General features: G+C 33.3%; 1 protein-coding gene and 1 long non-coding RNA gene across 2 annotated transcripts; both read left to right on the top strand.

Annotated features, from left to right (window-relative positions):
* The first annotated feature begins 3,610 nt into the window (after positions 1–3,610).
* Positions 3,611–4,785, top strand: LOC143548567 (uncharacterized). The gene is made up of 4 exons (XR_013137979.1): positions 3,611–3,990; positions 4,105–4,167; positions 4,251–4,319; positions 4,401–4,785. It is a non-coding gene; the product is annotated as an uncharacterized LOC143548567 (long non-coding RNA).
* Positions 4,786–14,640: 9,855 nt separating this feature from the next.
* Positions 14,641–15,417, top strand: LOC143548577 (uncharacterized). Its single transcript, XM_077039692.1, has one exon. It carries the CDS (start codon positions 14,641–14,643, stop codon positions 15,415–15,417), a length of 777 nt encoding a protein of 258 aa, XP_076895807.1.
* The last annotated feature ends 9,852 nt before the right edge of the window (positions 15,418–25,269 follow it).

Raw genomic sequence — 25,269 nt, forward strand, 5'->3', positions numbered from 1 at the left:
GTTATTTATATAAGTTAAAAATATAAATTATACCGGTAACATTAGCCTTTTAGAGTTTTTGAACTTTTTTCTTTATCAGGTTTGGTCCCACTGCTGCAAATATTGGTCAAAAAATGGAAGCAGTCCTTATTTTATATTTATTTTTGTTCATAACTAAAAATTCCTTTTTAGTGGACAATCAACGATTGGTCACTATTAATTTTGGGTTCATGTTTATTTTTTGAAAGATTTTTATTTTGACTTTTTGATTTTTGAGACAATAGTTGTATGCTTTGCAGTAGAGGTGGTCAAAAAAACCGGTCGTCGAACCGGTTTGCCGGTTTAAACCGGAAACCGGTTTTTAAGAAAACCGGTTTTTTGTAAACCGGTTTGACCGTTTTACAAACCGGCGGTTTGTATATCGGTTACACAATTTGGAGCCTAAACCGGTTTTATAACCGATTTTAAAAAAAACCGGTTTTTTTTAATAACCGGTTTTTAAAAAACCGGTTTTTTTTAATAACCGGTTATTAGAAAAACCGGTAACCGGTTTTTTTATAAACCGGTTTTTGACCGTTATAAAAAAACCGGTTAACCGGTTAAAAACCGGTTTTTGAACGTTGAGTAACGGCCATATAGCCGTTTTTTCTTATTTTTGACCGTTTTTTTTTTTTCCCATTTTACCCCCACAAACATCTATATATAGCTTAGGTTGGGTATGGGTTAGATCACACTCGATTATACAGCTCCAAACGCTTTAAACGTTTATTACATACGCGATTATTTTGTTATCTCACGCTCAATTATACCACATTACCACTCCATACGCTCTTATTTCGTAGTCGATTATCATGGCCTCCCAAAGTGCTGCTTCATCCGTCAACATGGGTGCCTCGAACACGGGAGAAACGGTCGTTCGGGTCATCCCCACGAAACGAAACCAAGATGTTTGGCAACATTTCGACCTATGCGAAATGTCTAATGGTACCCAAAAAGCTCGATGCAAACATTGTTTGAAGTTTTATGGCAAAGATGCAAACTCCACTTTAAGAGCGCATGTACAAAGGCCCTTTTGCAAGGCCTTGAAGGACGAATCGGGAAGTAGTTCGCAGCCGGAGATGACGAATCAAGGAACGGTGTTTACGTACGACCTTGAAGAGGTACGTCACCAGTTTTCAAACTTTGTGATTCAAAATACACTTCCTTTCAACCACTTCGACAACCCTCAATTCACGTCGATGATGCAAAAGTATGTTCAACCACGCTACCAACACGTAAGTCGTTCGACCCTTAGAAGAGATTGTCTTAAAGCTTGGAAAAACGCTAAATCCGAACTAATTTCATACTTTTCAAACTTACAAACTGGTGTAAAGTTAACAACGGATGTGTGGTCGGTACCTAATGGTTCGCCCGACTCATACATTTGTGTGACGGCTCATTGGGTTGACCCCGGGTCGTGGCAAATGATGAAACGAACCGTTGCGTTTCAATTGTTTGATTACCCGCACACGGGCAGAAATATTTTTAAACTCTTGGATAAAGTCATTCGACAATACAAGATTGAAGATAAAATCTTTTCAATTTCGTTTGATAACGCGTCCAACAATACGGCCGCGGTTGGCCATTTAAAATTAAAGTATAAACCTATTTGTGATGGAGCGTTTTTTCATAGCCGATGCATTGCACATATTATCAACTTGGCCGTGCAAGATGGGTTAAACGTGATCGAAACGCAAAGAAACAATTTTAAAAGAATGTTACGAGATGTTTTTAGCAACAATAAAACATTTTCAAGATACAAAAAATTTTGTGATGAAGCTAATTGTCAATGGTTGGGGCCCAATTGGGATTGTCCAACAAGATGGAACTCGACTTGTGATATGTTTGAGAAAGCCATCCAACAAAAAAAATCACTAGTTGCGTTTCATCAAATAATGTCAAGTAGGGGTAAATGTGCACCGTACGATCCTAGAAACTGGTTATTGATTGAGATCGTTACGGAGGTACTTCAAATTTTTAAATCTTGCACAACAAGTTTATCCGGGGTTTACTATCCAACAAGCCCCATTGCTTTACCAAAAATTGCTGTCATGTGCACAAAGTTGAGTGAACTTCATTGTAGGGGTGCACCTTATTTTGATATGGGTGTAAAAATGAAAGAAAAATTTAGAAAATATTTTCAACAACTACCCGCTGTTTTGACATGTGCTGCTGCGTTAAACCCTTGCATAAATGTTGGTGGTGTTGAAGCTTTAATAGAAAAAATTTGTGATGAGCTAGAGTTAAACGACGATCAAAACCCCTATTATAACCAAACTTTAAAGAATGCTTTCAACACCACCTTGTCTAACATGTATGATGTTTACCTTACAAAATACGGGTCGTCTTCCCAAATTCATGACTCGTTAAGAGCTGTTGCCCAATCCCAATCCCAAACCGACCTTGAAATGGGGATGTACTACATGATTTGGGAAGACGCCGGTAAACGTCAAAAGGTAAACACCCCAAGCAGTGAACTTGGAAGGTATGGTGGTACCAACTTTGTGAAACACATGACTCCAGATGAATTTAGAAGTCTTGATTTGCTGGCTTGGTGGAAAGGTAAGGAGGATGAGTTTCCGATCCTCGCCGCCATGGCCAAAGATTTACTAACGGTCCAAGCTTCCACGGTAGCTTCGGAGTCTGCTTTTTCTGTTTCTGGCAGGGTTATATCGATTAGGAGGACTCGACTCACTCCACCAGCTGTAGAGATGTCTATTTGCTACAAGGATTACTTGGACGCTTTAGATAGGGCACAACATCAACGCTCACTCGAGGGGGAAATGGACTATGAGGCGGGCTTGTATGAAGACGAGGTCAATCAAGGACACACTCAACCAATGACCGATGAAGAAGCCGCGTACGACGATTACCTAAGGAATAGCTCGGGATCGGGTAGCGATGAAAATAATGAGTAAGAAACAGCAAGTTGTTAATGTAAACGTGTCTAAGCATTCTTTAATGTTTGTATTTTTGAGTTACGAATATGCGATAACGATTTAATGTTTGTATTTTTAATGTAAAAGCTATAAATGAAAGTTATGTATTTTTGAGTTACGAATATGCGATAACGATTTAATGCTTGTAGTTACCGGTTTGCCTTGTAGTTACCGGTTTGTTTATACTGTGAAAAAATAATGGTTATTTAAAAAAAAAAAAAAAAAAAAAAAAACGGTTAACCGGTTAGACCGGTTATTAAAAACCGGTTTATTTACCGGTTCTAACCGGTTCCCAAACCGGTCGTAACCGGTTTGACCGGTTATGGTTTTCATGCACAAAAACCGGTTATTAACCGGTCCGGTTATTAACCGAACCGGTTTTTTTCCAGGACGAAAAAAACCGGTCCGGTTAAAAACCGAACCAGTTTTTTTAAAAAAACCGATTTGTGCACCTCTACTTTGCAGGGAATCTTTTTCCTTTTTGTTTTTTGAAAAGCAAATATAAACCATTAATTTTTCTTCACTAGTAACTTAGCATTAATTTGACACTTATTATTAAAATGTGTAACTAAGTTGATATGTTATATCTATGTTAAATATTATGAATTTTTAATGTCATTTTGGCTACAAAATAAGAAAAAACATTAGTCAGTTGCATATTGGATTCTTTGGAATCTTAAGTTCTAGGTGACTTTGGTTATAAGTAATTAACAGATCAAGGTAGGTTTAGTGTGTCACATGCCAATTAAATATGAGTTTGCATATGATATTATAAACTAATGAAAGTGTCACCTTTCTATATAATTAAACTATGTAAAAAGCATTTGTCTTTATGCATAGATGTTGGGTTCTTATTTCTTGTAGCTTTAGTGCTTTACTCAAATTATAATCAACATATGCATATTCAAATCTTGGTTTAACTTTTTTGTATGTTGTCATTGTCTAAATTTCATGATTTGATGGAGTGTTTGGGTTGCAGGTTAATATGCCACATGGTGAGACCACTCCAACCAAGAGGCCAAGAAAGAAGAAAGTGAGTTTTTTTATTTTTTATTTTTATACTTTCTTTAACATATCTTTTTTTATTAAAGTAGTTACTTAATCAAAATTAGTATAGCTTATTTATTAACTAATGACATAATTCTAGACTTTGGCTTCACTTAAAGCAGAGGAGATTGTATTAACGGAGGAAAAAAATGATTTAGAAAAGGTATGTTAAGTCGTCGTTCTTATCATTCACAACATTTTTACCGTTACTTTTATGCTGATATATCTTTTTACCTTTTAATTCAGAAAATTGCGAACCTACAAGCTAATTGTGAAAAACAAAGAAAGGAAAATGCGAGACTGAAGAAGATTAAGGTAAAAGATGTTTAATAATGTCTATATAACTTATACATATTAAGACTAAAAGCACTAACATACTATACTTTTACACTCTAGATGGATATACAAGTAGAGGCACAAGGCGATTTTGAAGCGTTACATGAGCAAAAAGACAAAATGGTCCTTCCTGATCTAAATGTTCCGTTTGGGGAGGATATGATTGTGAGTTACTAAGAACATATAATAAACCTCGTATATTTACGGATAGAAATAGACGAAATAAGTTCTAACATCGGATTGGATTTGAGACGGAAACGCTTCCAAATTAGTTTGGAAAGTTGTTGATTTGATATAAATCTATGAAGGTAACTAAGGATTATAGTGCAGAATTTTATAAACTTTTTAGGTGTAGTTGGTAATTGCTGTTTATGTACATTTATTTGTTCTTTTTTGTTGGGATATAAGTTATTTTTCTTTTATGTAACTTGCACAATTCATGAAAGTTAATGTCACATGTTTATGTTTTGAGACATGAATTGAGAATACATTAAACAGTAAGGTATGGCAGGACGTTGTAGGGTGTTTAAAATATGGTTCAAAAATAGTTTATGAGTTCGGGTTAACATGATTAGTTTTAAAACAAGAACATATGAATTTGATTCAGGTATAAACGATGTCATGCCAAAATGTACTCGAGTTAAAATGAGTCATGAAAATAAAGATTAAAATACGTTCAACCACTCATTTTCTATGACGGCTAGTGGCTACAAGCAGAGGTGGCGGGGGCGGCCGTGATAACTACAACGAGGCGGTGACATAGACGTGGGTAATGCGGGTGGTGGTGGCGGATAACTGAGGAGCATAATCATAAGGTTAAAACATAAAGGTTTATCCATGCTACACACATTACACTTTCTTTTTGTCAACCACCATCTTATCTAGGTATACAATTATCAAACCGGTACTTATTATTATCGTTCTATGGTAGTTCATACCAGTTATCTCTTTCTCTTCAAGAAGTTGTTTAAGTCTTGCATTCTCTTTAGACATTATTTGATGCAATTCTTCTTTTTTATCACCTTGATCATCCACGTTTTGAATTTTCTTATTATCCACTTGGTATGACTTTGATCATAAGGTGTATTTTCTTATTATCCATATCATGACATATGGTAAGAATTAGCAAATACTTAACATCTCTGACACATCGCCCGGTAAAAACCTAGTTACTAGTTATAAACTAATTTTAGCATATCAGCAGCCCGAAAGGCACAAAGTTAGCCCAAAAGGCACAAAGATAGCTCAAAAGGCTCCAATGATGCCCAAAAGGCACAAATGTTGCTCAAAGGCACAAAGGTGACCCAAAATGCACAAATGCAACTCAAAACGCACGAAGGCAGCCCAAAACGTACAAATGTAGTCCAAAAGGCATAAAGGTAACCAAACAACTTTTAACAAAATTAAAAAGGATGAGAATGATTTGTGGCACATAATCCTCTTAAAAAATTAATAAAAAAATAATAAAAAAAACATAACACACAAAAAAAAACGATCAAATAAAAAAAACAAAAATTTCCTCGTTCTCAAGAAACACATAAACACATACACACACAATGTTGAGGAAAAACAGGTCATAGTGTCTTTTTATTTATCGTTGTGTTTTTTTTATTTTCATCATTGGTTGTTTTTTCTATTGACATTGTGTTTTTTTTCTTGATATTGTGTTATATTTTGTAATATTGTGTTATATTTTTACTCGACATTGTGTTATATTTCGTTATTTATTATGTATTTTTTATTTATCATTGTTTTTTGTTTATTTTCGTCATTGTTTTTTTCTCGACGTTGTGTCTTTTGCGTTTTCGTTTTTTTAACGAGAAAGATGTAAAAAACAATTTTAGTTTTTTTTTTTAAATTTAAGGTTTATTTTTTTAACAAATCTTTTTACACTTTCTCATTTTTTTTGAGTTAATGGCCATTTTCGTCCCTGTGGTTTGCTACTTTCGCCACTTCAATCTAAAGTTTGAAAATTTGTCAATTTAGTCCTCCTAATTTTAAATATTAGCCAATTACGTCACATCCGTCTAACGGCATCCAACTATGCCGTTAGTTTAAGGGTATTTTTGTCTTTCTTCTTTTTATTTTGAGTTAATGGTCATTTTCGTCCCTGTGGTTTGATACTTTTGACACTTCAGTCAAAAGTTTGAAAATTTGTCAATTTAATGTTCAATTTAATTTAGTTTTTTTTCTTAACCCTGAAAGGCATAATCCAAGCCCAAAACCATCGAGCATCAACCAAAACAGGTCTACATTTACTTTATCGACAACAGTATTCATACACCCTCCCCTCGTATTTAGTTTCTAGACGGTTTCTAACCTCTCCCATACGGTGGAATTCAATGGTAAAGTGGTCAAAAAAAATCCCCTGAAACCGAATTGTACGGAAAAGCTAAAAATCATTTTTTTGATGAATGCATAATAGTTAAGGTTTGGAGATTAAAATATCGTAACGAAAATCTGGTCGAAATCAACTATTATACATTAATCAAATAAACGATTTTTAGTTTTTTTCTGTACAATTCGGTTTCATGGAATTACCTTGACCACTTTACCATTGAATTCCACCATGGGGGAGAGTTTAGGAAATGTCTAGAAATTAAATACGAGGGGGTATGATTACTGTTGTCAACAGAGTAAATGCATACCTGTGTTGGAGGTTGCTCGATGGTTTGGGCTTGGATTATGCTCTTCAAGGTTATAGACAAAAAAAACTGAACATTAAATTGACAAATTTTCAAACTTTGGACTGAAGTGGCAAAAATATCAAACCACAGGGACTTATGACCATTAACTCAAAATAAAAGAGAGAAAGACAAAAATACCCTTAAACTAACGGCATAGTTGGATGCCCTTAGACGGATGGGACGTAATTGGCTAATATTTAAAACTATGAGAACTAATTTGACAAAATTTCAAACTTTGGACTAAAGTAACGAAAGTAGCAAAACACAGGGACGAAAATGACCATTAACTTTTTTTTTTTTTTTTCTTTCTCTTTCTTATTTTAACCTTTATCTTCATATTATATCTAGAAAACCGAAGGCTGATGGATTATTTGAAGACCCTAACCCTAAAGGTCTCGAACATTTTGTTGACTTACCGAACCACTTGGTCTTTTACCTTTAAATACAGTGTTCAAGGAGTGGGTAGTAGCAGGAGTGTAGCCTTGCACTTTGTTGATCACTGTTCATGTTGTAGTATGGAATTTACTATTCTCGTCACTGTTGCTGTGCTGGCTATCGATGAAGATCTGCAATTAAATCAATCACTTACCCTAATTGAACGCCATGCTCTGCTTGAGGAATCAACTGGCTCAGTTTCCAATTCCACCTTCACGATGTGTTATCTGCTCCAGTTTTACCTCGATCACTGGTGTACATCAAGATAAATGGCTTGCATATGCTGAAAGGTATTTCATGTACTATCGGATTCATGACACGGATCGGTTTCCTTATCTGCTTAATTATTTCCATAATGAGGCAGCAATGTGGTTAAGTTTTTATCAATTCACTGAATGGTCAGATTTCATAGAGCCTCTTGTGCGTCGATTTGGTTATACGCAGAATGCTCTCAAGGTGTTCAATGAACTGCCTGATGTTACAAAAATTGTAGTTGACAAAGAAGTTCATAATACCATTGATAATCAGGTATTAACTGTCCAAAAAGAATCAATGGTTGATGTTAATGAGTCACCTGGTGTTAAGGATGCTCAAATGGATATATTAGATGATATAGTCTAAAACATACATGTTATTATATAAATATTTCCTACACTTTCAACTATTTTGAGCAAGGTTTTTATTGAATATATTTCTATTTGGCTCATATTTAAAGTTTAAAGGTTTTTAGAGACAGTGAGAAAAAAAAAACAATAAACCAACACAACAAATAATAACCATTGATTGGTTTATTTTATATGATGCTGTCTACATATTAATTAACACCATAATGCTATTATATAAACTAAGTGAAATTTCTTGTTTACGTTGGATTTTAAAATATTCTTGTTTACGTTGGATTAACACCATAAGTTTAGTAATTCGAATTGTGAAGTTCACTAATAATATTCTCGTTGATGGCATAATGACAGGAAATAATAAAAATCCAAATGGGCGTCAATATGGAATTAAAAGACTTGGAGTTGGGCTGTGGTGACAGAAGGAATTAGTAGCCCATGTATGAATCGTGTGTTTTGTTTGTTACCCTATGGCAACTGATTGGAGGGGGGCATCACGATAGCTTGGGAAAAAAAGTTTGTCACTATATATATATATATATAATTTATTTTGTGAAGATAAAAGGGAGTTGGGGGTGGAAATTATAAAAAAACCCTATTATTATTTTCGTCTTGGAAAGAAGGCTACCTGAGGGGCCGGCTACGTGAAAACAGAAGTCAACGAGAAGAGTTTTCTTTTTGAGACATCAATTACTTTGTTGTCTCATAATAGGAGACAGTAAGAGCCAAAAGTTTAACAGTTGATACATATTTGGGCGGCCATAGTGTAAAGAAGAATAATTGGAAAGAAGGCTACGTGAGGGGCCGTCTACGTGGAAACAGAAGTCAACGAAGAAGAGTTTTCTTTTTGAGACATCAATTACTTTGTTGTCTCATAATAGGAGACAGTAAGAGCCAAGAGTTTATCAGTTGATACATATTTGGGCGGCCACAGTGTAAGAAGAATAATTGGTTTGTTTTATTAATTTTTATTATGAATCATCTTTGTGAACTCTATACTACTTTTGTTTCGTATATTTTTATGAGTAGCTAAAACCTTTATACTACCTAGGTTTTGGTTGAATACTATGTTAAATTAATGGTTTGACAAACTACTATTGATTTTTGGTTGATTTGGTATTATGGTAAAGTTTTTAATTGGTTTGTTCATGGCATTGTTGAGTAATTAAATCTAGTTTATTATTTTAATATTTATTCCACTTGTGTTTAATAATTTTTTGGTGATTGTTAGACGCATGATTAGGTTGTCTACTTTGTGTTTTCAACTTGTTTGCAGTTTATGGTCGAAATAACCGTAGGAGTAATTTATAAAAGTTTATAAGATTTTTATTGTTCTTTCACTAGAGAGACCGAGAGGTGATTTAGTGTTGTGTCATCTTTATCTTTTGCGGGTTTGGGTAATAATTGCACGGGAGTGAGTTATCCTAGGTCCCTAAGATTATTGCGATACAAGTTGTGTTCAAGTTAATTAAAAATACTCTCTTTATATTAATATATATTGTATTCGAAGAGACCGGGAGGTGATTCGGGTTTTGGGGTACCATAATATTATTAGGCGAGGTGAGACCGGGAGGTGATCCAAACCTAACAATTGAGCTTCACATGTCATTAGAGTTCTAAGGTGTCGTTGGTGAGGCCGGGAGGCGATCTAGCGTATTTTAGTGGTCTTTAATGTCATATTTTTAAGATATTGTTTTTCAACCAAGTCAAGTTCGTTAACTATTAATTTTAACTAGTGGGATTCCATTACCTAGGTAGTTGTTTCTCATATTTGTTTTAAAACTCAATTTTTATAAAGTGTTATTTTTAGTTAATTTTAATTAGTTACGTTTTATTAGTTAATTAATATAAAGAATTCTAAAAATCGAAAGAAAGTCTAGGTTAGTAATCATTTAAGTTTAGTAATTAGAGTTTACCCATAGTGTCCAAGGTTCGATATCCATTCTTACTTGCTAGCTACATTGCATCCGGTACACTTGCCGATTGTGTGTGGTTTTTTTAGGTAAATTCGGTAAAACTTGGTTTTTAATTTTATATACGTTTTTCACACATCATTAGACTACAAATTTGGGCTTGAAAGTGTTACCGAGTCTTCTCTAATCCATGGTCAGAAACACGGGTTGCTTGATACGGTCGCTAGAGTTATTGCGGATTTTGATTGGAAACCGGGATGGCAATGTGGGTTGGTTGTGCAGCCCACCGGTACCGTGTTGTTGAACCAACCATACTTACTAGTGGATTCTGTCAATTATGTTGCGCATGAACTCACCGGTTCGATCTTTTTTCCTAACCAGTTAGATCCTCATTCAGAGAAACGTGACCCATTCAAACTAGGATTAGGTACTCCTAAGTCGTTGCTTACCATTTGCTTTGATCCGGGACCGCTTTTTAATTCTGCTATTGTATTGGCTTGTCCTCGTTCGTATTTTGATGTTGAATTGCATGGAATGAATTTTTGTTTCGTTACGGGCCCATTCTTGGTTATAAAGCATACATTTTGTAGGGATGTTGCAGTGTTTGAACCAATCAGTGCGGCTCTTCTTGAGTTTTCTACCTCGATTGTGGGCCTAACTCCGCTTGCTATCACCCACATAGTACAAAAATTTAAGCCTTTTATTGGGGTATTCTGGGTTGTACAACTTATTGATGATGATAAATCCAAGGAGAAGTATGTTTATGCACGAGCTGTTAAGGGGGTTCGTTGGAAAGGAGGCACATCAGCTACGATCTACTATCTGGCTGCAACATTTTACAAACTACAGCCATCCATCGCCATCTCTCCGAGCTTCTTCACTCGTGTGCAACAAATAATCCATCCCTTAATGCTCATAGCAAAGTATATTATATCATTTCAGTACCAAAAAGGGGGTCACACACCTCACTTGGAAAGGTGGAGCAACAACTTTGCTCTTTTCTAACGGTGAACCGGGTTTGAAACTTTCGCCGTCCATAGATACAAATTTTGGCTTCATCCTTCTAGTTCACCACGTATCCCCACCTTTTCTACTCGCAAATGGTATTACATCAATTCAGCCCCTAATCCCTAAATACATGACATCACACAAAAACATTACCTTGCAACCAAATATGGCATTTCATATTAATTACCAGTACAATATGACATGCCTCTTCGGTTCAGGATTACAAATTGATCTCGTGTTAACAACCGACACTGGGTATTTGATGGGGAGCTTCTACACTTTATCTAAACAACTTGTGGTTTTAATTCAAGAGAATTGTACCAAATTAGTGGTGATTCAGTTTTGTCGTACACTTGGAACTCACATTGACAGGAGTTATTACCCTGAAGATATGACATATTTTTCAGTTCTAAAGCATTCCGACCAGGCACATAATCGAGTTTTTAAGAAAGGAAATTGGGTTCATAGAGTGCAGAACATGGACAAGCATGGCTTTTTGCTTTCCAAGGCCTTGACTGATTGTACGTCCGATGCAAGAAAAGGTAACTTCTTGTCCTCTATTTGTTATGGAAATACAAAAGAAATTGCAAATCAATGTATTCTTGCGGTTCATCGGAAGCTTACTGTTGACTATCAAGTAGTGGAAGTTAATCTAGAAAGATGTTGGAAGATGGAAACAATGCACAATGTAGTCAACAAAACTACACAGATTGGCTTTAGTGGATTGGTAAATGATTATAAGGCTTTTAAAAAAGCAACTTTTAACAAGTTTAATATGGGTCTAAATTTTCGAGAACAACATCTAATTAAAGAATGTTCTTCTTTCGGACGCGTGTGCAATGAGTTTTTTGAGAGGGTGGCAGTACCAACGCTAGTGAAACCGACTATTGTGTTTGACTATCCTGTTGAGGTATCTCTGTTGGCTATGCCGTCAGAGGCATGCAAGTTTAACAAAGATATATGAACTTTTCAATTATGGGCGTGAGTTCGGGGACGCGATCTCCAAATTCACTAATCCTTTTGGCCAGAGAAGATGGGTGGACGAACAAGTGAAGGAACATAATCAAACTAACACAACTGCAATTTTAAAAGATTTAGACGCAAAAGGCGATGATGGCGTGTCACACACGCTAACCCTTTATGAAGATTTTTCAAAAGCTTCAAATGACCAAAGCAAGCGGTTTTGCCTTACAGTAATGGTGCATGTGCTTGAAAAGGATGTACATGGAGGGTCAACTAGTCGTTGTTGTTACTTGGTGGAGCTAACTGAAAGCGAACAGGTAGTTAAGGCAGAAGTGATTGGAAAAGGGCCTAACAGAACTCTTTATGTAAACATGTTTTCTTGCTTTGGAAAGGTAATCACAACTTTCTTGCATTTGCACCCATACAATTCATACAAAAACAAGTTTTTACTACTTCTTCAAAGTTCACCAGGTGGTAATGCACATACCTTATTTACTTACCTGAGCCCGAAAAGTGATTCTTTTATGGAACCGGAGATAACATCATTCGAGGCCCTATATGGACATAAGCCACTAACCAAAACCCGCTGCATACACCGAATTCCTAACCTACACCTTGAGGACAAGGTGTATTTGAAAAGGGGGGAGTAATGTTATGAACGTTGTCGGTCCAAGCCCAGTTCACATCTATGAGACGACAACGGACCCAGCCAAGCAGGCCCATTTCAAATGTTAGTAAAAGCCCAACAAGGAAAATTGATAGAAGCATGTTATAAGCACGGGTAGAAGAAAATGTAGGCAACAATGGACTTGAATGTGTGAACTCTGATTTCCCATCTCCATTCTCTTTGTTATAGGATTCTATTTTCTCATCCCCTTCTTGTATCCTTTTCTTAAGATTCAATGAAATATGAACCGATTACTTTTATAGACATCATAGATATCGTGTTTGATTATTAATTTGTATCTATTCACTTCAAATTATCATAAATATCTTATAATGTACAACATGGCCCATCAAAAGCACATTATATTTCACGCATGCTCTTTATTTTCACGACTTGTCAAAATGTCATTTCCAAGTACAAAATATGAACCACAAATGATAATAAAACAACAGACTAATCGTTAAAGTATATGATAAAAAGCTATTTGGCTAAATATTTTAAGAAGATTACATGGTTTTTTATTTTTTTAAACGGCATTTTTAATCTCTTATTATAGGACTTGAAATTGAAACCACATTTGAATGACTTTCAGCTTAACAAAAAACCGTGCTTCCATTAAGCTATAAGCGGTGGCATACCTATGTGTTAGGTTGGGGTGTAACCGCCCACCCTAATTTTTTTATAGTGTTATTTGTATGTGAAAATCCCAATCGCCTCCTTAAAATTAGTGTTAAATTCCCGATGCCACCAAGAAAATAATTCCATGGTCCGCCACTGGCTATAAGTTCTTACATAGGTTTGTGATCTTGATTGTTACTACATAGTACATGCGAATGTGATCATCAAAAAATAAGCATGCTTTAAACTTTGAAGTTAGTTTCTTTGCACGACCAAGTGCAACTAGTTACCGAGGGACTTCGAAAAGGCTTGTTAGTTGCCACATACAACCCACCTTACCCGAGCTCAAATTCCCCTTACAATGGTGTTGCCCATAATTTAGAGTGTGCATATGAGCCATGAATCGAACTTGGAACCTCCAAGGTCAGGAACTCAACATAAGTTGGTAAACCTTTCCACCTTCGACCATTTTAACCGGACATCATTGACAAACTTGAAATCAGTTGCATTATTTTTAAATTAAGTAGATTAATTAAATCTTTTAAGATTATTAAAATTACACACGGAGATAAAAACTTTTTGATATGAACATCAATATATTATACTAGTTTATGTCCCACGTATTACGAGGGTTGTTTTATATTGTTTGTTCTAATATTTATTTATTTTTGGAATTTTTATATTTTTTATTGTATGAAAGTTAATAATATATTTATGGTTTGATGATAAATTGTTTCACAAATAAATGAGATGTTATAACCCGGTTTAAAAGCTATATGGTTTTGATAAGACTCAAGACTTGTTTATTTTTTTTTTACTATAAAATTGGTTTTCTTAATTATAAATAATATTTATGAAAGTTAATAATATACTTATGGTTTGATGTGACCTAATACCCGTTTATTGTTTTTACTATGAAATTGGTTTTTTGATTTAAATAATATATATCTTTTTTTAAAATAAATAAGATATTAATTTTTAGGATATCCTATTTTATAGGATTTTTACATCAATAATTTGGTGAGAATAATTTTAATTTAATGAGATGTTATAACCCGTTTAAGGAATATATGGGTTTGTTAAGACTCATACCCATTAATTCGGGTCAAATGCATGAGAAACTTCCATTTAAAAATCAAGTAAATCTGGTGACTCGAAAAAAAGGGGAAGCTACCACATCGCGACACGTAGGATTTTTATGTTTTCGTTTATATATATTATATAGATATAAGTATAGGTAATAAACATAATTGTAATGTTTTTTACCACATAAATTTAAGTATTTTCGAGAGAATATTTTGATTTTAGTTATAGCATATATTGTATGGCATTTTCTACTTGGTGTAGTGATTCTTAATATCCAGAAGTAGCACATGCGCCGTCACATCTATTATGAACTGTATAACATGTAAGTATCAACTATCATGCATCACTTATATTCCGGCTCAAGTGGCGCCGAATGATGAAGCTGCTGGGTTGTCCGATGATGAAGCTGCTGAATTGAGTGAAATGTTGGTTTTTCTGGGGGATGTGGCGCTGAATGGGTCAAAGGATAGATGGGTTTTCACTCCTAATGGGTTGTGGCTTCTCTGTAGGTACAGTCAAACTACTGATCTTCGAAAACAGACGAACCAGCTGCAGTCACGTTTCGTATGGTCGAGATGGGTTCCAAAAAAGGTTTGCGTAGTGGTGTGGCGAGCGAACCTCGATCGACTTCCTACGGCGGCTGCACTACAAAGGCGAAGTATACCTATTGTGAATGATCTGTGTAACTTCTGTCATTTGCAAATGGAATGTACTGAACATATCTTCACGGGCTGTCCGTTTGTTTCCGAAGTGTGGCAACAGGTTTGGAGGTGGTGCAATATACCGGCTCAAGTTATTTTCCACGTCAGTGACTTGTTGGGGATTCATAAGTCAGCCATGTCAGGACAACGGCAAAGAGAGACTTTGTACGCGGTGGTTTTAACTACCTTCTGGAGCGTTTGGCGGGCCAGAAACGAGGCTGTTTTCAATCACAAAGAGCCTTCGGTTCAGGCGATCGTAGAAGAGGTAAAGGTTATGAGCTTCTTGTGGATTCGAAATCGGGCGACTATGGGAAACATGACATGGGAAGCTTGGCGAAGATTCGACACGTGCAAGATGGACAGATCTGGTACACGGCCTTAGTGCAGGTTTTCTGTTTTGTATTGCCTCTTTGTGGGGCTGTTCGTTGATGTATATGTACTCGGTTGATGTCTTCTCGGTTGTATAATCTTGTATGCTAGCGTCTTGCTAGTATGTCGAGAATAAAAGTTTAGTTGGCCGTTCAAAAAAAATGCATCACTTATATTCCCTTTATTATACTTATATATGAGTTTCATTTTTTACACTAATTCTCATGCTTAAAGCTTTGTAAAAATGTATAACTCACTTAAAAAACCATGACACTCAATTCTCTTTTGTTTTCCTCAAAATAAAATGTGCTTTTTGTGCTCTCATCAACCAATCAAATATATTAATTTGAGCTTGTTTATTTTCTGTTTTTGTTTCATGTTCATTCATCTATATGAAAGTTTTTGAAATAATTCAACTTACTATTTTCCAACAAAGATATTAATCATTCCAATCATCAAACATAATTTTAGATTTAGTAACATAGAAGATCAATATAGTATAGCTTATAGCTAAGGCTGTTTTGTCACTTGATGAGTTATTTAAAGATTCAGAAATGACTTTGTTTTTAAAAAGAATCATCGTAATAAAGAAACGTTTACGATGAAATTTTACACTTTTCATACATGTGGTATAACAGTAGAAATCGGAAAGACAATATCTCTAGGATCAATTGGTTTAAGAAATAAATCCCTTTTGTACATGTAATGTTCTATCTCCGTGTTGTGACTGTGTATAATTAGAAACATGTCGTCTTTCCATAAAAAGATCAACTCGGTGTACACGTTTTATGATTTAATATATTTCTTTTGAAATTATGAACTGATTTTTTCTATTTCTCAAACAAGAATGATTTTGTTAATGTTTAAATGGTATCATTTATAATTTTAAGAGAACAAGTAAAATCCTAAAATGTTCATTACATAGAGAATCTATTACATAGAAGTATGATAATCTTCTATTCTAATAAAGTAAAATAATTGTAACACGTGTCAGCTTATGATTAATCCTTACAATTTTTTCCCCTCTAAAACTAATATATGTCATATATCAATAATTATTCATTTTTCTTTTACACTCTATCTATATTATATTTATAAATATATGATTTAAATCTATCTATTTATTTTTTTCGGTTAATTTAGTAAACTATGCATATATGTGTTAAATTGTAAAGATAGTATATTCCAATCACTTTCAAATATAATAAAATATGTGTTAAATTGTAATGATAGTATATATCAATCACTTTCAAATATAATAAAGTTTATCATATTTAGTTTCTTAGGTTTTTTATCAAGGATTGCTTAGGGTTTTTCCTAAAACTTAAATTTGATGTTAAGGGTTAAAAGTTGGTAAATATATCGTTTGATACAAATTAACTACATTTGGCTAAAAATTGTTACAAGTAAAACAGGGGTAATGTGAATATTTTTAAAAATTTGAGAGTGCAAATAGATTTTTCGTCAAACTTTTTACGGGTTTAAAATTTTGACTTAAAAATGTAAAACAAATGAAAGTTAGAATTTTAATTGTGATTGGTTTCAAATTTATTTTTATAGACATATTTTAAAATAGTCAAAAGATTCTGGATTTTGCACATTGAGAATTTTTCCCATTAATATTAAAATTTAAGAAAAAATGACAAACCCTTACGGCATGTCACCTCTAGACCTATCAATGCTTCTAACTTTTATCAAATTATAAACATCTGTATCAGCATTGACTTTTCCTTGAATAGCGATTAACATGTTGTATGTGAAACATGTCGTACATATATGCTCAATTGAAGCAAAACATTCACAAAATTGAATATGTGAACCTTTTTTTTTGTCATTTGGTAAGGTCGAGAAACCCCTCAAACTTATCAAAATCTTTTTCATAGTGTAACTCAAAAATATTATTATATGAGAAGTATTCTTCGAAATTGATTCTTAACCAAATTTCTTTCAATTATACATATATGACACTGAGAATAAATTTTCAATAGATGGAGTGTTATTTGGTATGTTTTTGCAGGTGTATTATTTTTTTTATTAAGTTTATTATTTTTTTGAAAAAAACCATTTTGTGATATAAATAAATCAATTTATGTATAATGATACAAGCATAGATGTAATACATTTTTCTATATACATTATGTAAGTTTTATTTGAAACTTAATTATTTTGATTATCTCGTGTGCTACACGAGCTCTAAATCTAGTATATTATATAAACTTAGAAACAAACATATGTAGAGGCAAGCAAAGGAGTGGATAAATATTAATAATAAGTTGAGAGAGAGACAAAATGTCAAATGTTTGTTAGCAAACAAAATAGACAATACACAAAACGCACGTGAAAATGGAAACTGTTTTCAACCAGAGAAAATGAAAGCTGCGCATTTGCCTCTCTTAATATATTTTTATATTTTATTATTAAATTAACATTAACAAAGCTGAACAGGTTCCTGCAACTCTGTACGCATGCTTCCACACTGGTCTTGTGTGCTTTGGGCACATCAAATCCTCTAGTTTAACATATATTATTATATTTTATAATTATGTTCTCTCTATATTTTCTTATATTACAAAAGTTTTACGTATATCCAAATTCCAATGATTTTATAATTAAGTGTGTGCACGTATAGTTCGGGTTTGTTTTGAACTAAAACCGAAACTTTACTTTTGGATTTTTGAAAACCATTTGGTTTCAGTTTAATTTCGGCTTTATCATTTGAGCTTTAAGTTTTTGAAATGATAAAACAAAATAGCTCAAAATATTGAGTTTGGGCCTAAACTATTTTATTATTAACTAATAACTAACTGATTTTTATACATTTTGGTCAAAAATACTTGAGATAGATATTTATTAACTAGTTTAGTTTATATTAGTATATCAAAGAAACATACAGTATGTTACTATATAAGACCATCCGTAGTCGATGGCATTTTGGGGCGCTTTGAGATCAAAACGCCGAGTAACAACCCCCCCCCCCCCCCCCGGCCCCAAACACGCTTTGGATGCATTTTGGAGGTAAGCGTTTTGTATAAACGTAAGGATGGCTAGAATTTTGAGGTTTTTTGTGTGTGTGTGAGAGAGAGAGAGAGGCGCTTGGGGGTGTTTTCCCACTACATCCACTTTTTATAAAGTGCCTAAAGATTACAAGACATCATTATTTTGTATTATGGAACAAATATACAATTTGAAAGTTTTGTATTATTTTGTATTTGATGGTGGTAGGGTAATTATTTGTGTGATAATGGAGGAGGAATAATGGCTCACATTTTCAGAAAAAGAAGTATCTGCTCTTTTGTTTTTGGCACTATCGTTTTCCTCTTTTATATATGTTGCACATAAAATACTCCTGCTTTTCTCCACTCTCTATATAATCATCCAATTTTGTAGATAACATAATAAACACTCTATTGATTGAAGGAATAATTAAACTTATGCTTGTTATTCTTAACATTTTCATTCAACTTATGTAATTGCAATATTGTTGTAACTTGTAAAGTAAAACCATTAATCGAGTTCAATTTATATATTTATAATAAAATATATTTAAAAAAGTTAGTCGATATGTCATATGATTTCACAAGCGATAAATTTTCTTCTACGCACCTAAAGTACAAAGTATTTAAAAAAGGATGTTGCTTCCCGCGTCAATAAAGGAAGTAATACTAAAAAGAACTTTAGTACGTTCAAACTAAACTTTGAAAGGTATCAAATTAAAAGGATTTTTTTAAATTGAATGACCCAAAAACTTTTTTCCTTTTTTTTTAAGTGGTGTTTGTATCTTTACTCTTTATGGATCCAATGGTTAGTCTATGACATGTTATTTTGCGGGTTTAATGGAAAAAGATTAATATATGTAAATTAAAATCAAGTAATTAAAAACAAATACTATTTTCCATATGACATTTCTTAGATTTAATTATAAAAAGGTTAAATAAGATAATAATATTCTAGTATTTAAGTAACTATACATACAACTATTAATATTTGAAAATTAGTCCGGATTAATCGATTCAACAAATTAAAATAGCAATTATTTGTGTCCTCGGGTTGATTACAAGTTAATAGATCAAATACAAATCCACGGTTTTTAGAGAGGACTAAACGAGATATATTAGAGCAAAACTTGTTTTCAATACCTGATGAACTGATATACCGATTAGGTTTCAAACATTTGATCACGATATTGATAAATTTCTCGGCTTCTTTTTTCTCAATCTGATGCATATTTTACAATAAATTATTTTATGGTCAAAACACAATACATATAATCATCAATAGAAACTATAATGTAATAACAAGACCTAGGCATTATTTGTGTTACCACAAAGTATATCATAATTCAAAAATCAAATCATTAGTTTTATAAAAGCTAAAGCTTACTTACTTGAGTGTTGTTATTATTTGGATGAGACTACTAATAAAGTAATAATTTGGTCCAATTAAGATACCGTCAAATCTGGAACCGCTCTATGCTAGCCCCTTGTGGTACTTGTGCTCCACATACATTGAAAAGTCAGAAGGGTAAACTTGTCATTTCGGGTCTTTTGCACCTTTCTTGTGCATCTTTTAATAGCCTCCACATGATTCCCCATTGCCCAGAAATAAAGTAATTGCCCATTTTGCCCTCCACCCACCCTACTTTTTGTGCAACCTCCTGCCCCTTTTTGGCTTCAATCTACCATAATATTACATGAAAAAGGAGAAATGATTTCTCTTTTTCGGTCTAAAGTCTTCATATTTTAATTAAAGGTTTAGTTTTATAAAAGTGTATCTTTTTATATCAAAACAATTAAAAAATAGAGTTTAATTTGTGGGTATTTTTATGTTAGTTTATATTATAAGGATACATATTAATTAAATCTATATATGTCTCGATACAAATAAAAGTTTCATAGCTCCCACTTCCCAATATATAAAAAACACACAAAGTATATATAAAAAAATCATAAAACTTAAAATACAATAAAAACGAGTTGTAATTCAAAAACTCAATGATATCAATCATAAACATAAAATATATCTATATATTACTTTGGTTATGTTAATCTAATAATAAAGAAAATCATATTAGGTGATATCAATCATAAAGACAATGGATAACGAATAATTGATGCTACTCAATTCTACAATCATATTAGTTCCTGCATATAAATTATTCGACTATAAATATGTATAAAATATAAATACACATGTTACTTGAAGAGTTATTCATAGCCTAAATTTTCCATTTAAACTATTTTTCTATATTTATTCAGTATTCATAGATGCATGGAGTTTTTATCAGTTTCATTCGAAACTGTAATATGAAAACTTGTTTTATTAATGCCAATTTTATATGTGATTTTCTTTTTAATATGCCATTTATAATAAAAACATCTTATCATATATTGTAAGAATTCATTGGTTAATTACAAAATATAATTACAACTTATAAAATCACTAGGTGCGTCTTCCTTTTAATAATTATGAAGAAATTGCGTGAGAATACACCACATATTCATGTGAATATTTCACTAAAAATATAATTTAAACTTATGAAACCATTTAATTTGATATTACGCATGTTTTTTTTTTAATTTAATCATTTAATTCCTATTACATAATTATACTTCTTGTAAGCATCTTATGCATTACACATGTTTTAAAGCTAGTATATTATTATTTAAAATAAGATTATAGTTAAATGTTAAATTGGACTTTCATAAATAAATATAACATGTTGACCAGTAATAATTCATACTATTACTTATGTATATAACACTCATAACTTTCTCTTTGTTACTAATATTACTTGACAAAAAAAAACTTTATATTCCAAGCATGTTATTACTTGTTTTGAAATGACATTTTTTTAGAACGACTATTTTCTTATATTTAGTCTACCACACTCTCAAACTTTGAGAGCCCCGTTACCCTACTATGGTCAGATTATGTTGACGTAACCAGATCCACACTGACTTCAGAATTTGACTTGGACATTTATCCGGGAAACAATACCGTCAACTGTTACTTGACAGTTAGTTCTTAGAATGAATTTGCTATTAACAATGAAAATAATAGCAAAGGTTGTATTGTTTAAACTTTATATTGTTATTATGATATTAAGAATAATGGATTATATTTGAAAGATAATATTTTAGTTTTTCAAAACTTAGAACTCGAAATCTTTCGATACTTAAGAGACTTTGTTTGTGTCACTGGTCCATCAACCTTCGGACTTTTAACTTTATTTTATTTTTTTAATTTATTCATTTGTTATGACTATTTTTTTTAAGACAAAGCAAAATATATATAGATATATGTAAACCATAGATACAAACAAAAAAAAACAAGAAAAAGAAGACGAAGATATAGCAAATAAACAAACAGTGTATACAATAATATTCTATTCAAAAGCTAAAAAAACCACATACAATACAATCAACACCAAACACAACATTGTTAGAATATTACCGTAATTTTGAGAATATTGGATATGAAGAAAGAAAGAAGTAAATATATGAGAATGTTTTCTGGGGATAATCTTTCGTTTACGTCATAGTATTATTTATACTACACAAAAGTAAAAAATTACCGACAAACTCAAATTATTGGATTTACTTTGAGTGTTCATGTGTCTATATATTTGACAAATGTGTAAAAGGTGGCATGCAACTTGCAAGATCGTCGGTGGTTGGTTTCACAACACTCCCCCTTGGATGACACCTTTTCAAAACTTCGGGATATTGAATTACTGCCTCATTAAAAATCTTGCTAAAGGAAAACCCAATGGGAAAAAACTTTAGCTAAGGGAAAAAGAGTGCAGTATATAGCTCCCCCTCAAATTGCAGGTCGTTACATTGTTCGTACATGGCGCATGCCAATATCATGAACATGTTTCCTGAATGTTGCTGTGGGAAGTGCTTTTGTGAAAAGATCAGCTGAGTTGTTGCTGGACTGGACATATCTCATTTCAACCTGATTGTCTTTAATAAGGTCTCGAGTATACTCAAAGTATCTTGGTGGTATATGCTTTGTTCTGTCACTTTTGATATATCCTTCCTTCATTTGCGAGACACAAGCTGCATTATCTTCATAGATAGGAGTTGGAATTCGATCTTTTTCTAGTCCACAAGAAATCAATATGTGTCGTGACATAGATCTTAACCATACACATTCTCTTGAAGCTTCATGCAATGCAATGACTTCAGCATGATTTGAAGATGTTGCAATGAGTGTTTGTTTCTGAGAACGCCATGAAATCGCAGTTCCTCCATTCTTAAATACATATCCAGTTTGAGATTTTGCTTTATGGGAATCAGATAAATAACCTGCATCTGCATAACCAACTAACCCTTCTTTTGAATCGTTAGGATAAAATAAACCTAAATCAACAGTTCCTTTTAAATACCGAAAAATATGTTTAATGCCATTACAATGTCTTTTAGTAGGGGATGAACTGAATCTTGCCAATAAATTAACTGCAAAAGAAATGTCAGGTCTTGTACAGTTAGTAAGATACATAAGTGCTCCAATTGCACTGAGGTATGGATCATTGTCAACATTGAGTGATCTAAAACCATCGGTGTGCTTAAAGGATTTGCTTTGTCCATATTGAAACGTTTTAAGAGTTTCTCAGTATAAGTTGACTGATGCACAAGTATCCCATTATGCATATGCTCAATTTGTAAACCAAGACAATATTTGGTTTTTCCAAGATCTTTCATTTCGAATTCTTTCTTTAAAAGAGCAATTGCTTCATTAATTTCTTTTTGTGTCCCAATTAAATTTAGATCGTCAACATACACAGCTATGATCACATATCCTGATGTTGTCTTCTTGATGAAGACACATGGACAAATAAGATTATTTGTGTATCCTTTGCTTATCAAATAATCACTCAAACGATTGTACCACATCCTTCCAGATTGTTTCAGTCCATACAATGATCTTTGTAATTTGATGGAATACATTTCCTTAGGCTTTGAGCTTATTGCATCGGGGAGTTTAAATCCTTCGGGAATTTTCATATAGATGTAATTATCTAGTGATCCATACAAGTAAGCTGTGACAACATCCATAAGACGCATCTCTAACTTTTTAGAGACTGCTAAGCTGATTAAATATCTAAACGTAATAGCATCCATGACAGGAGAATACGTTTCTTCATAGTCAATTCCTGGCCTCTGAGAAAAACCTTGAGCTACAAGTCTTGCTTTATATCTTGTAACTTCATTTTTCTCATTTCGTTTTCTCACAAAAACCCATTTATATCCTACAGGTTTCATTGACTTTGGTGTAATGACAATAGGTCCAAAAACCTTTCGATTGTTTAGTGAGTTTAATTCAGCTTGCATAGCATCTTTCCATTTGTTCCAATCTTGTCGATTTTTACAATCATCTACAGATTTTGGTTCAGGGTCATCATTTTCTTCCATGATATCGCTTGCCACAGAATAAGAAAATATATCATCAATATTTTCCATTTCATCTCGATCCCACATTATATGTGATTTACCATAGTTTATTGACAATTCTTTATTGGAATCATTTATTTCTTCCTGAGGAAATGTTATATCATTTATTCTTTCCTGAGGGAAGGTTTTGTCAATCATTCCTTCCTTAGGGTCAGTATCCTTCTCAGAACCCTTTCTTTTTCGAGGATTTTTATCCTTTGAACCGATTGGCCTTCCACGTTTTAAACGTTTTTGAGATTCATGAGGCGCATTATTATGGTTTTGCTTGCTTGGAATCTCAACTCGAGCTGGAGCATTAGCAGCTGGTATATGAGATTTAGTGACCCTGTTTATATCAGTAAATGCATCAGGTAACTGATTTGCAATTTCTTGTAGATGTATTATTTTTTGAACCTCTGTCTCACTTTGTTTTGATCTTGGGTCTAGGTGTAACAATGATGGCACACACTATGATATATCTCTTTCTTGCTTTTTCATTTCTCCCCCTAATGCTGGGAACATTGTCTCGTTAAAATGACAATCAGCAAAACGTGCTGTAAATACATCACCTGTTAAAGGTTCAAGGTATCTTATGATGGAAGATGTTTCATATCCAACATATATTCCCAACCTTCTTTGGGGACCCATTTTTGTGCGTTGTGGTGGTGCAATAGGAACATACACAGCACAACCAAAAATTCTAAGATGAGAGATATTTGGCTCATTTCCAGAAACAAGTTGTGTGGGAGAGTATTTATGATCTGCACTTGGTCTCATGCGGATTAATGATCCAGCATGCATAATTGCATGACCCTAAATAGAAACAGGGAGTTTTGTCCTCATTATTAATGGTCTAGCTATTAGCTGAAGGCGTTTGATCAACGACTCGGCTAAGCCATTTTGTGTGTGTACATGAGCAACAGGGTGTTCTACAACAATTCCCACAGACATGCAATAATCATCAAAAGCATGTGATGTAAATTCTCCCGCATTATCAAGCCTTACTCTTTTAATGGTATAATCCGGAAAATGTGCACGTAATTTGATAATTTGAGCAAGAAATTTTGCAAAAGCAACATTACGAGTCGATAATAAAGAGATATTAGACCATCTGCTGGATGCGTCTATTAAGACCATGAAGTATCTAAATGGTCCACATGGTGGATGAATTGGTCCACATATGTCACCTTGAATTCTTTCAAGAAACATTGGTGTTTCTTTATCGACTTTTAATGGCGAAGGCCTTGTAATTAATTTTCCAAGAGAACAAGATGTACATTGAGGCATTTTATCTATTTTATGGATCTTTTGACCTTTCAGTGGATGCCCATGTGTATTTTCAATGATCCTTTTCATCATTGTGGATCCTGGATGGCCTAATCTGTCATGCCATAAGTTTATGATACCAGAATCGCAACAATTTTCTTTTA

Source organism: Bidens hawaiensis, unplaced genomic scaffold, assembly GCF_021521415.1.
Source record: "Bidens hawaiensis isolate Kalapana, Puna unplaced genomic scaffold, B.hawaiensis_p1.1 tig00015201_1, whole genome shotgun sequence".
Lineage (NCBI taxonomy): Eukaryota > Viridiplantae > Streptophyta > Magnoliopsida > Asterales > Asteraceae > Bidens > Bidens hawaiensis.

What these genes read in the sequence shown, in the direction of transcription:
- LOC143548577 (XM_077039692.1), top strand. Translation starts at nt 14,641, where the DNA reads ATGAACTGTATAACATGTAAGTATCAACTATCATGCATCACTTATATT.